The following is a 13,387-nucleotide window of genomic DNA, read 5'->3' on the forward strand; positions in this document are numbered from 1 at the left end:
TTATTTTTTTTATTTAGATTGATCAGATTAGGACCTTGTGTCGCTGTCTTATATTGGACCAGCAACAACATACATAAAAAATATTATGAGGCATTTTCGGAAGGTAAGATCCGATTAGGCTCGAAATGGAAACCACTGTGAAAATCCGATGGAACTTGGCACAGGTGTGTTGTGCAGTGTCTTTAGTGTGCCTGTCCATCGCTTCAAGTTGCTCTTGTCAGTTCAGAGCGCAAAGTGATCACGTAGAAACGCCTAAAACAACAGCGTCTCCCGCCAAGTATGTGGATCTGGTGAGCGATTTCGCCTGAAGCTATGCAGCCCACATAACATAAATGCCATGCGTTTCTTTCTTCAAGACAAGTTTCAGCCACATTCTGCAGGGGCAATGAAGACGGAATTGCAGCGTTTTCTATGGGCAGTGTTTGATCACCTATAATACAGCCCTTAATTGACTTACTCCATGGTTCATCTCTGCTCGCATGAACCGCTGGCTATGACAACCTTTTAGCTCAAATAACGAAAGGCAGACCACCGTAGAGAATTGGCGGAAAGCACAGGTGGCTGCATTATGTGACGAAGGTACTGGAATGTTTGTACAATGCCACGACGAATCTCGAAGTCGGAGCGGCGACTATTTAGAGAGGTAGCTGGAAGGTGTTGCTAACTGTCGCGAATAAAAATTTTTAGTTTTTCGTTGTGATTTTCATTTCGCGACCGATTGGACCTTCATTTCCAAAAATCCTTGGTACACACACATTCTCAGTTCCTATGCGTCATTCTGATTCAGTCATGTACACCTAAGGAATTACGTTACAATAAAATAATTACAAACACAAATAGTAACCGTATATTGTAATAATAATGTTATCCACTAAAACAGAACGCCTCTGACTCTGAGCAATTCTTAGGGAAGCTATCGTGTTAGAATACCTTCGTACTATCTTATGCTTTTACGTGAAGGAATAACGTGATCTATTGACAGCGCGCGCGCGCGCGCGCGCACGTGCGTGTGTGCGTGTGTGCGTGTGTGTGTGTGTGTGTGTGATAAATTTTACCGAATAAAGGATGCACGGTACAGGGTGTATACGCGGACAAGGAAAAAATATTCCCGGATTTTTTCCGAATTTCCCGGTTAAAAATACACTTTATCCCGGACGAAAATACACTTTTTCCGCATTAAATTACACGATACTTTCCCTCAGAGCTGTAAAACATATCAGTCCTTTGAAGGGTTAAGGTTTCATGCACCGGCTTGAAATTCCGGACACATTAGTAAACGACCGCGAGCGGAAAAAAAATATATATATATGCACCCACAAGTACGCTGCATATTTTCATATTACAAAAGAATAAATTCGAATTCCACCAAACTCGGCAAGTTACTGTCCGAAGCATTGAAATCGAGTTTGCGATGCGCTTTTGTAAGTCAATCATAATGCCACGTGATCTCACCGGCCAATGAAGGTAGGTATTCAAAGCATAGAACATGTGATGTAGTCAGTAAACAGCAACATCACTGTTAAATAGCACGAACACACGAGTAGGAAAAGTTAATGTTTTAAATTAATATACAAGTGCGGCTGCAAGGGAAGCTATGCTTTAACATATAATACTGGTCTCAAAGATCAATTAGCCACCAGAAAAGCTAATGTTTCACGTATAATTTGGTCTTTTTCTACGAGTGTTATAATCCAAGAGCATCGGAATTTCGTAAACCATACTAAAATACTCAATTCCGCTTAAAGTGTACATTCGTATGTCTAGATTCACAATGAAGTATGTCCCAACCTGAAGTTAAGCTTTTCAGTGCCAACGATGCCATACGCTCATTTCATTTTATCGATAGTGCCATATGTGCCAGAAGAAGAAAACTTGGACATGTAATCCAGCAAACAGTTGAAACTAGTCAGTAGTATGGAACGAAACACTTCGTTTCAAATAAATTGACTGCCTCAGCGGTAAAGATTAATAACGACTAAATTTCTTTACCAAACCGATGAAAATAACTTCACCGTTCTGCAAGGCGATTAATGCTTGACTGATATAAAAACACGAATTAAAAAAAAAACAAAAAACTGAAACGAATAACGTATTTTAGCCTTCCATAATTATGTGATTTATTTTATCTACGAATCTACGAAATCTATGAATTAATGGCTCCCGGCCACAGAAATCCGTTTTGTTTTCATTTGACGTCAGATCTGTAAATGACAGCAAAATAATTAAATGTAGACACTGCGTCCCAAAAAACTTTTCCGGGTAGCATCTGGCTGCTCGCTACAACCACACTTCCAAGTAGCCAGAAGCGGGAGAATGTACTGTTCATACGCGACTGGCATCTTCTCTAACGAACCTAAGGTAAACAATTGTGACGTCACGCTCATCGCAAGCAGTTTGCTGTTATGAAGTATTGCGTAGTCTTTCGTCCTAATGCATTTAACACGTTTTGTTGTCGGCAGGCGTTTGCGTGTGCAGTTTGTTTTCTTGTAAATGGCGCATTTCCTTTGCAACTTAAGTTTTACTTAATTTTTTTGTCCCGTTTATGTTTTATTGCTGCATTATAATTCTGCAGTAGCGTGGTAGAGTAATATTCTTTGTTAGACTATCAGTTGTTAGCAATCAAAATCACAAAAATTTAATTGAAAAACTAAAACTCTGAAAAATTTGCAGAGTTCTAAAAAATTCCCATGTTTTTCCCGGTTTTCTCCCGGATGAAAAAATTCCCGGGTTTTTCCTGGATCTCCCTGGGCGTATACACCATGACGGTATCTACAAATAGTACACAAGAAATACTATTTTATAACTCTAGCGTCTAAAATAAAAAGATCTGTGTTTACGGATTGTGTTGAACAGATAAAGAGAGTACTGCAGGACAAGAAAAGCAGAACGTAACCCACCCAGATGTCAAATACAGTACTAATGTAAGTAGCAGCGCTTGAAAATAGGAATAAATTCTAGAAGCGCCTCATGTCATGCAAGAAAAAACGTCACTGCTGCAGTGTTTTATCAGTTAATTCAGTTATATCATTAGTGTTCTGTTATCCGGGCAAGTTTTGCTGTGAAAATCAACATCAGAAATCAGGTTATTAGTGGTAGTTAACGTTTCCAAGTCATTACTTATCTGTACTGGTTGAGGTCCACAACTGTGCATTGCAATCTGCTAAACTGCTTTGATTCATTTACTTACATAACACCATGTTGCAGGTTCTACATAGGCTCGAGGCTGGTGATAGTGCTGACGCAGCCAGAAGACATCCAGAGTGTGCTGCTGGGCAGTAAATCACGAGAAAATATGCCACGTGAACGTGAACCTTTGGTCACATACACCTTCCGTACATTTCTAGGAGACGGGCTAATCGGCGTCCAGGGTGAAAGATGGAAAAGGCACCGAAAGCACATCGAACGAGTATTTCATATAGAAGTAAGTCGAATTTGGTGTACGATTCTCTTACCTAAAATACAAAAAATGGTTCAAATGGCTCTGAGCACTATGGGACTCAACTGCTGAGGTTATTAGTCCCCTAGAACTTAGAACTAGTTAAACCTAACTAACCTAAGGACATCACAAACATCCATGCCCGAGGCAGGATTCGAACCTGCGACCGTAGCGGTCTTGCGGTCCCAGACTGCAGCGCCTTTAACCGCACGGCCACTTCGGCCGGCTCCTAAAATACATTATGGTATTAACAAGTCTTCTCACTCTTAATCGATTAAGCAGGAAGTAAGCAGTGTGATCGCTTCGGTGTCTTGTCACACTACATATCACCCCTTCCTCTCTTGCCAGCCTACCGTTTGTAATGGTCCGCCTTGTCGTTGATATTGCTAATTGCTGTAATCGCACTATTTCACTCCCATTTACGGAGCTTGTTAGCACTTGATGTTAGGTTGGCGCCATTAAAATGTATTGTAGTAATCGCTGCTGCTTGCTGGATCGCTGCTGTCTCGATGCTGATGCTGGCTCTAAATCTGGTTGTCTAGGGTAAAAACATGAGGTCCCGTGTTTTTATGTGCTTTTGATGATAAAGAACGAGCGAAACCAACACATATGTAAACATCAAATATTTATTACTTTGGTGGGCATATTAATTCCACTGTCCACCAAAGACCATAACACAACACAAAGTAGTACTTCCTTTACATGTTCTTTGCATTGTTTTTCTATCCCAAACAATAACACAGAAACACACTTCACCAAAGTGACATTCCGACTGCCTCCCGACCCTTCTTGCTGCTTGTATAACATTGTCAAAGAACTACTAAAAAGAGATATAGTTTATAAGTCACATGTACATCTGTTATCATAATTTGTGCAGAAAAGTTATTAATTTGCATCGAGTGACATAATTTAACATGTTATTAAAATGACAGACAGATTTGTTGACTTGACAGAATAATTCTTTGTTACAAAAAGGCCGTGTTTTAGAAGTTTGTCAATTGACTTCTCTAATTTGCATAAATAAGTAAGTAACATGAATTATTAAGAATTACATTGGTTTTCGTCTAAAATAGGATTGATTACGTGAATACTGAGTGAAAACGCTCCTAGTGAACAAATAGGTTTCACTGGGTGATTTTTATTTAAGGAGATCCAAAATACCTAAGTTGGCCACTATTTTTCGTGCTTCATATTAATTATTTAAGATAAACTTAGTGTTTTTACATGATGACATTTGCTGTATCAGTGATCAAGTGATATTAACTTTTGTGTGGGTCAGTTATTCAGTATAATTTAATGGGTTGACTGTTTATGGAGACATGTTGTGCAATCATTGTTAACATACACAATAACTTTTCTATAATCATAAATACTCGTGAAACTGGTTGAATTTGGAGGGCATCGCATACTTCGGTAAAGTAAAGCCTTTAATATGTTCCGTTACACGTTACAGGTGTTGCTTTGACGATGGCCAGCAATTCATAATTAGACAAATGGTTCAAATGGCTCTACGTACTATGGGACTTAACATCTGAGGTCATCAGTCCCCTAGACTTAGAACTACTCAAACCTAACTAACCTAAGGACATCACACACACCCATGCCCGAGGAAGGATTCGAACCTGCGACCGTAGCAGCCGCGTGGTTCCGGACTGCAACGCCTAGAACCGCTCGGCCACAGCTAAGACAGTTATTTCCTTGTCTTTGCCATAACTCCTAGCTGAGACGAGCTCTGGCGCTGCAGTCTGGAACCGCGAGACCGCTACGGTCGCAGGTTCGAATCCTGCCTCGGGCATGGATGTGTGTGATGTCCTTAGGTTAGCTAGGTTTAACTAATTCTAAGTTCTAGGGGACTAATGACCTCAGCAGTTGAGTCCCATAGTGCTCAGAGCCATTTGAACCATTTTTTTGAGACGAGCTCAAGTTAGGTACTAAAAATTATCAAGTTGAAGCTAATCTGGCCGAAATCTGAACTAACACTCACAAGCAACCGCGTGAGTGTGAGGTCGCAAGTTCAATCCTCAGTAAGGCTCATTTGAAAGTGTAGTGTTAACAATTGCGACATGAAAAAATTTTGCTGGTAAGTGTCCGGGAGGCGCAGAGGTCAACCTTCCTTGGGCTGTATTTATTACATTTCACATAATGGACGTCGTCCACATTCAAGAAATGTTCAAAACAAACTTGCACCATGAACACAGAATGAAAACTGGCGCGCCATAGTGATCATAAAGTTTCGCACAGTCAAGATCGAAGGCGAATCCCTTGTGAGTTACAAACCGCGCAGGTAGTTCAGCTAGGTGTGCACATAGAATCATGTTAGTGTAACGGGTTGATGAGAACTGATCGAATGTGATGGCATGTAATCGAACGCGAAACAGTCTGTCGTGGGGCTTATCGTGAGAATGGCTATTCCTTAAGACTTAGCTTCAGATAGTGCGATAATACACTCCTGGAAATGGAAAAAAGAACACATTGACACCGGTGTGTCAGACCCACCATACTTGCTCCGGACACTGCGAGAGGGCTGTACAAGCAATGATCACACGCACGGCACAGCGGACACACCAGGAACCGCGGTGTTGGCCGTCGAATGGCGCTAGCTGCGCAGCATTTGTGCACCGCCGCCGTCAGTGTCAGCCAGTTTGCCGTGGCATACGGAGCTCCATCGCAGTCTTTAACACTGGTAGCATGCCGCGACAGCGTGGACGTGAACCGTATGTGCAGTTGACGGACTTTGAGCGAGGGCGTATAGTGGGCATGCGGGAGGCCGGGTGGACGTACCGCCGAATTGCTCAACACGTGGGGCGTGAGGTCTCCACAGTACATCGATGTTGTCGCCAGTGGTCGGCGGAAGGTGCACGTGCCCGTCGACCTGGGACCGGACCGCAGCGACGCACGGATGCACGCCAAGACCGTAGGATCCTACGCAGTGCCGTAGGGGACCGCACCGCCACTTCCCAGCAAATTAGGGACACTGTTGCTCCTGGGGTATCGGCGAGGACCATTCGCAACCGTCTCCATGAAGCTGGGCTACGGTCCCGCACACCGTTACGCCGTCTTCCGCTCACGCCCCAACATCGTGCAGCCCGCCTCCAGTGGTGTCGCGACAGGCGTGAATGGAGGGACGAATGGAGACGTGTCGTCTTCAGCGATGAGAGTCGCTTCTGCCTTGGTGCCAATGATGGTCGTATGCGTGTTTGGCGCCGTGCAGGTGAGCGCCACAATCAGGACTGCATACGACCGAGGCACACAGGGCCAACACCCGGCATCATGGTGTCGGGAGCGATCTCCTACACTGGCCGTACACCACTGGTGATCGTCGAGGGGACACTGAATAGTGCACGGTACATCCAAACCGTCATCGAACCCATCGTTGTACCATTCCTAGACCGGCAAGGGAACTTGCTGTTCCAACAGGACAATGCACGTCCGCATGTATCCCGTGCCACCCAACGTGCTCTAGAAGGTGTAAGTCAACTACCCTGGCCAGCAAGATCTCCGGATCTGTCCCCCATTGAGCATGTTTGGGACTGGATGAAGCGTCGTCTCACGCGGTCTGCACGTCCAGCACGAACGCTGGTCCAACTGAGGCGCCAGGTGGAAATGGCATGGCAAGCCGTTCCACAGGACTACATCCAGCATCTCTACGATCGTCTCCATGGGAGAATAGCAGCCTGCATTGCTGCGAAAGGTGGATATACACTGTACTAGTGCCGACATTGTGCATGCTCTGTTGCCTGTGTCTATGTGCCTGTGGTTCTGTCAGTGTGATCATGTGATGTATGTGACCCCAGGAATGTGTCAATAAAGTTTCCCCTTCCTGGGTCAATGAATTCACGGTGTTCTTATTTCAATTTCCAGGAGTGTATGTTTTATAGATAGCAAAAAAAAAAAAAAAAAAAAAAAGATCTGAATTACAATGTCACACACTTTTCAGGAGGGATAGTTTGCTCTAAAGGGGTATGATTTTCATATGCAGATCAGGAACCAAGCAATAGCAAGTTATTTTGACCAACTATTGCCCACAAACAGTATTGATACCATAGTTGTAGTTCTCTTACGCCCATTATCCCACCCTTGCTTGCTGTGATGAAAATATTCTCTGCAGTCCTTGCAAGATCACACACACGAGAATGTATCGTAGGGGGCAGTGCACCTCGTGCTTCTCGCGGCACAATAAGTAACTTTCCAGCGGATTTACCATCCAGATTAACAGTCGGCATACTTGTATACAAATGCATTTAGGCACTGATTTTAGTTGATTTTGATACAACTCTCTTGGTACCTCTAATTTCCAGGGCTACTTTCATAAGCATTTCCTCTTCAAATCCCGTATGGTCGGAACTGAAAACAAATTCCTGACTGAACGATGGGACAAGTTTGTTTATCTCATCTAGATAAATTCGGGCCCATTCTGCAGTTTGCTGTATATCATCAAGTTGATGCTTTGATGAAATTCCATTATCTTACTTCTTCCAATTCCGTAGCACTGTTTGAAGTTGTGCAATCATCCACTGCTTCCATCGAAATCACTGTAATCTAGTCGCGCACAACTTAATGTGCATAACGTAGTAGGTGACCCTCATGCACATACTGTAAATTGTATCGAACATCCTGAAACACACGAACACCAGTTTTTGTAACAAGTGCTTTATGTCCTCCCTTGAATATCCATAGGTTTTCTTATGTAGTACACGGTCATATTGCTGCGGACTTATTTGAAATTTGTTCATAGTTATTATTTTAGTATCTGCGGATGATCGTCTATGTACGTAATTATGTTTGGTACCCGCTCCTTGGACAACAATTGCCCTTCACTACGTTTCACTGGAGATGGGATTTGTGGCTCCCAGTTCGACAAGAATGATGAACTACGTGTTTCGACACCTGTTTCAGTATCACTGTCACTTGTTAAGCTCGTATCGTCATCACTGTACTCCTCATATACATTGTTCGCACACTCGAGCGTCTACAACACCACATATTCGATTGACTTATCTTGCAGAAATGGCAATATCTCATCTGCCATATCTTTCACACTCTTCTAAATTCCTTGGGTTTCCTTGTGACGAAATGTCTACTTCGGCAAGTGTTGCTGCAGAAGTAATGCAGTGTTTGCTTTGTTTATCGGTACAATTGCCCTCCTCTGTATCAACACCTCTAGCTATGTAGCACTTTTGTGAAATACTCATAGACTAAGCAATTCAACTATGCTCCGTACTATCATTCATGCTGTGTTGCTGTGTTCACCATTGGTTAAATCGAGTCCCCCCCCGTTGCCATTAGCAGTCAATATTGTAGTTGCATGGTAGATAATGTGTGGGACGCTGAATGTCGTAAGCATCATTGGCCTTTTGCCATCTCGCACTCAAGGGATTGGTTGTCAGACGAAGTAAGAGCGCATACTGAGTACAAATCGCTAATACACTTTTTCTGTTTGCAGCACAAACATTTGACAGCTGATGTGTCGGCAGCTGGGCCAACACCTTGTAGATAGAGGTGGCTTAAAAGGCACGCTAGACTAACGCAGACGGGCGTGAAGTACTGGAACAGGATACGTAATTAATGCTATGAAGAAAAGTACGTAGCTGGTATAATACTTATCTTTAATCAATCATTGTGGTACATCGCACAAAGGAGACTTTAATTACAATCACTGTAAGGCTAATGGCGCCTTGCTAGTTCGTAGCCATTAACTTAGCTGAAGGCTATTCTGTCTCTCGGCTAATGAGAGAGAAAGGCTTCGTACGTCTAGTCGCTAGCTCTGTCGTCCGTACAACTGGGCTGAGTTCGAGTCAGTCTCTCGAGACCTGCCTTGTGGTGGCGCTAGGTTTGCGATCACACAGTGGCGACACGCGGGTCCGACATGTACTACAGGACCGCGGCCGATTTAAGCTACCACCTAGCACGTGTGGTGTCTGGCTGTGACACCACAACAGCTATGGAGCAGAACATTTGGCTAAAATTTTGTGACTATTGCACTATTACCGGCACATGAAGCGTTAATTGAAGGGGAAAGGCGGGTAACGCTCTGAAACACTTACACTATTTAAAAGATGTACCAAATCCACAATTTTGACGAAACGGCAATAAAATTTTGCACTATCCTTTACACGGAATCAACACATTTACTATTAATTTCCTTGGAGTATCAACACTCGGTTTTTTTTAGGAAATTTGATAAATATTTGTAAAAATTAAATATGTGCCTTTTTCTCAGAAACTATTCAAAAGATTTATACAAAATTTTCGCTGTTTAACCTGTTTGCATACAGCTAGCTTCTCTCATGTGGTTTTCTTGAATACATCGAATAGGAGAGTTTTAATAATTCTTTAAATATAATTCTTTAAATATAACATAAAGTGCGTGCACAATTCCAAGGACTTTGCTCCATATCTCAGCATAGACTCAGAATTTCAAAATTTACTCGTGAGAGAACATTTATTGGCTTTGTAGAAATAAGTGTACAAAATTTCATGTACAAAATTTCATAATTCTCACCTCCATAGATATTGAGGAAAAAAACTTTGAACACAGTTTTCCGAAAATACAGTTTAACGTTGAACGTAACTTTTTTATTATATCACCTCTTCTGATTGCCCCAGATTTGTACTCAGGGTCCTATTTCCTTTCAAGGTTTCTCTCTTGGCATCTTGTTTTCTGCCTTCTTTCCTATACCAGGTCTTCAACTGACTTTTCAGCTGTGGAGAGGCACTGTTAATTTTTTTTTTCTCGACATGTCTTCAGTAAAATTTCCTATATTAAAGTCCATTCTTCCTAATACCTTCATCCTCCCTACGAACCAATCATTCTATACACCCTTTGTGACCGTTCCGTTATTGAATAATGAAATAATCGAACACCTGCGTAAATCTCCGTCAATAGCACAAGGGAAAACAAGTATTGCTTCTTCATAAACAAAAAAGCAGATTTGTTATTGCTTCTAAGATACGGAACACGGTCACAGGTGATCTATAAAACCAAAGAGTAGCCTTCTAGACACATGCTTGACAGTGATCCGCAGAATCATTGTTCATCGACCTAGTATTGCAACGTTGCTCTAGGAAGTGGGCGCAGCAGGAAGATCTTGCCACACAGTTATCTCTGTCAAATCCATTGGCTAGAATAGTGCAGATTAATATTTAGTTTGTATTAGCTGCAACAGAAATATATTTCTTTAATGGAAACCTCAGGTACGCATCTATGAATGTTCAGTTTCTTCATCACGCACAAGTGCTTCCATCTGTTGGGCATCATTCCAAAAAATCAACAAATGAATGTAGCAGCGCGGAGCAGGTCGTGACTGCCAGAAGTCAGAAAAAGTTGTTGGTTAGGTACACTCCACTGCATAATTAAATAGTATTATTGTTATTTTGCATGGTCATTATTCAGTTATCAGTTTATTTATTACAATAGGGAATATTTCAAAATTATTTATTTTAGTCCATAAAAAGAAGCCAAATGTTCAAAGTATGTATTGAAAACGCATACCTACATTGATATGCACGATGTATCTAAAATCATTAAAAAATCAAAAAGTTCAATATGTCTGCGAATCAGAAAATGTATAAATCTGAAGAGGTTGAAAAAATGAGCCAACCAGTTGCAAATCAAAGGTTTATTAGCCATTGACCTAGGTTTCGATACTTCTAAAAAAACTTCTTCGGAAGGAGTGGGCCCTAAAACGTATATAATCGGTTACAAAAATTATTTTTACAAACATAACAAAACAGTAATAACAGAAAAAATTTATGAGGTAAGCATACTCACTTTTTACATCACATGGTGGTACAATAGATTAGCTGAAGCCGAGCGGCTCTTGTCACGTATAAATATACATTAGAAGAACTTGAATTTTATAAATATCTTTCTAAGAGAGACGGTAACATTTTGAACGATCAGTTGCAGTTCGAGAGTAAGCACTTCCTTGATGGATTTAAACCTCTGCTTCGGGCATGGATGTGTGTGATGTCCTTAGGTTAGTTAGGTTTAAGTAGTTCTAAGTCTAGGGGACTGATGACCTCAGATGTTTTTTTGGGGGGGTAAGCATACCCCCTTGTTACATCACATGGTGGTACATTAGATTAGCTGGAGCCGAGCGGCTCCTGCATTATCTAAAACTGACATAAAAACAGGACTTATAATATGCTGTGGCTTTAGATAATAGCCAGATTACATTTAGCGTACTTCAGAATAAATGCCCGCTGGTAAATGCCCACTGGTATAGGCTCTTGCCAACATAAAATTATAACAGGAGTCGTCGGACAAAATATTTGCGTAAGTTAAATGTACATCAAGTCAGAGACAAAGGCCAACTATTCAAATATACAGCCTCAAGTGATCAGGAAATATTGGGCTGCAGAGGACGCTAACTACATGCGCGTAAGAACTGCGCCTTGCTTGTGTTAAATAACAGCTTTTACACTGAAGTAAAAATGAAATTTCTTCTACAAAGCTGCTAAAACTGCAATAGATCTACTGGTATACATTGCGTATAAAATTACTAATTCATTTGCTGACAGAGGCTAGAGTTCTATTTACAAAAGACCACTATTACAAAGGATGGGAGAAATAAGACCAAATACGAGTATAAGCTCGAACAACGTCACTAAAAAGAAAAAAAAACTTCCGCGTAACACTACGGAAACTTAAGCGATAAGGGAAATAGGAAAACAGTGGGCGCTATACAGGGTGTTACAAAAAGGTACGGCCAAACTTTCAGGAAACATTCCTCACATACAAATAAAGAAAAGATGTTATGTGGACACGTGTCCGGAAACGCTTAATTTCCATGTTAGAGCTCATTTTAGTTTCGTCAGTATGTACTGTACTTCCTCGATTCACCGCCAGTTGCCGCAATTGAAGGAAGGTAATGCTGACTTCGGTGCTTGTGTTGACATGCGACTCATTGCCCTAAAGTCCTAGCATCAAGCACATCAGTACGTAGCATCAGCAGGTTAGTGTTCATCACGAACGTGGTTTTGCAGTCAGTGCAATGTTTACAAATGCGGAGTTGGCAGATGCCCATTTGATGTATGGATTAGCACGGGGCAATAGCCGTGGCGCGGTACGTTTGTATCGAGACAGATTTCACAGAACGAAGGTGTCCCGACAGTAAGACGTTCGAAGCAATTGATCGGCGTCTTAGGGAGCACACAACATTCCAGCCTATTACTCGCGACTGGGGAAGACCTAGAAGGACGAGGACACCTGCAATGGACAAGGCATTTTTCTTCGTGCAGTCGACGATAACCCTGATGTCAGCGTCAGAGAAGTTGCTGCTGTACAAGGTAACGTTGACCACGTCACTGTATGGAGAGTGCTACGGGAGAACCAGTTGTTTCCGTACCATGTACAGCGTGTGCAGGCACTATCAGCAGCTGATTGGCCTCCACGGGTTCATCCAGCAATGTGTCAATTCTCATTTCAGTGCAAATGTTCTCTTTACGAATGAGGCTTCATTCCAACGTGATCAAATTGTAAATTTTCACTATCAACATGTGTGGGATGACGAGAATCCCCACGCAATTGTGCAATCACGTCATCAACACAGATTTTCTGTGAACGTTTGGGCAGGCATTGTTGGTGATGTCTTGATTGGGTCCCATGTTGTTCCACCTACGCTCAATGGAGCACGTTATCATGATTTGATACGGGATACTCTACCTGTGCTGCTAGAACATGTGCCTTTACAAGTACGGCACAACATGTGGTTCATGCACGATGGAGCTCCTGCACATTTCAGTCGAAGTGTTCGTACGCTTCTCAGCAACAGATTCGGTGACCGATGGATTGGTAGAGGCGGACCAATTCCATGGCCTCCACGCTCTCCTGACCTCAACCCTCTTGACTTTCATTTATGGGTGCATTTGAAAGCTCTTATTTACGCAACCCCGGTACGAAATGTAGAGACTCTTCGTGCTCGTATTGTGGACGGTTGTGATACAATA

General features: G+C 42.2%; 1 protein-coding gene across 1 annotated transcript in view; it reads left to right on the forward strand.

Annotated features, from left to right (window-relative positions):
• Positions 1–13,387, forward strand: part of LOC126195741 (cytochrome P450 4g1-like) — a 122,216-nt gene that overhangs the window by 50,070 nt on the left and 58,759 nt on the right. The window contains exon 2 of the mRNA XM_049934368.1: positions 3,205–3,421. Coding sequence (XP_049790325.1) covers positions 3,205–3,421 — 217 coding nt within the window. The remainder of the gene's footprint in view (positions 1–3,204; positions 3,422–13,387) is intronic.

Source organism: Schistocerca nitens, chromosome 7 (genome assembly GCF_023898315.1).
Source record: "Schistocerca nitens isolate TAMUIC-IGC-003100 chromosome 7, iqSchNite1.1, whole genome shotgun sequence".
Lineage (NCBI taxonomy): Eukaryota > Metazoa > Arthropoda > Insecta > Orthoptera > Acrididae > Schistocerca > Schistocerca nitens.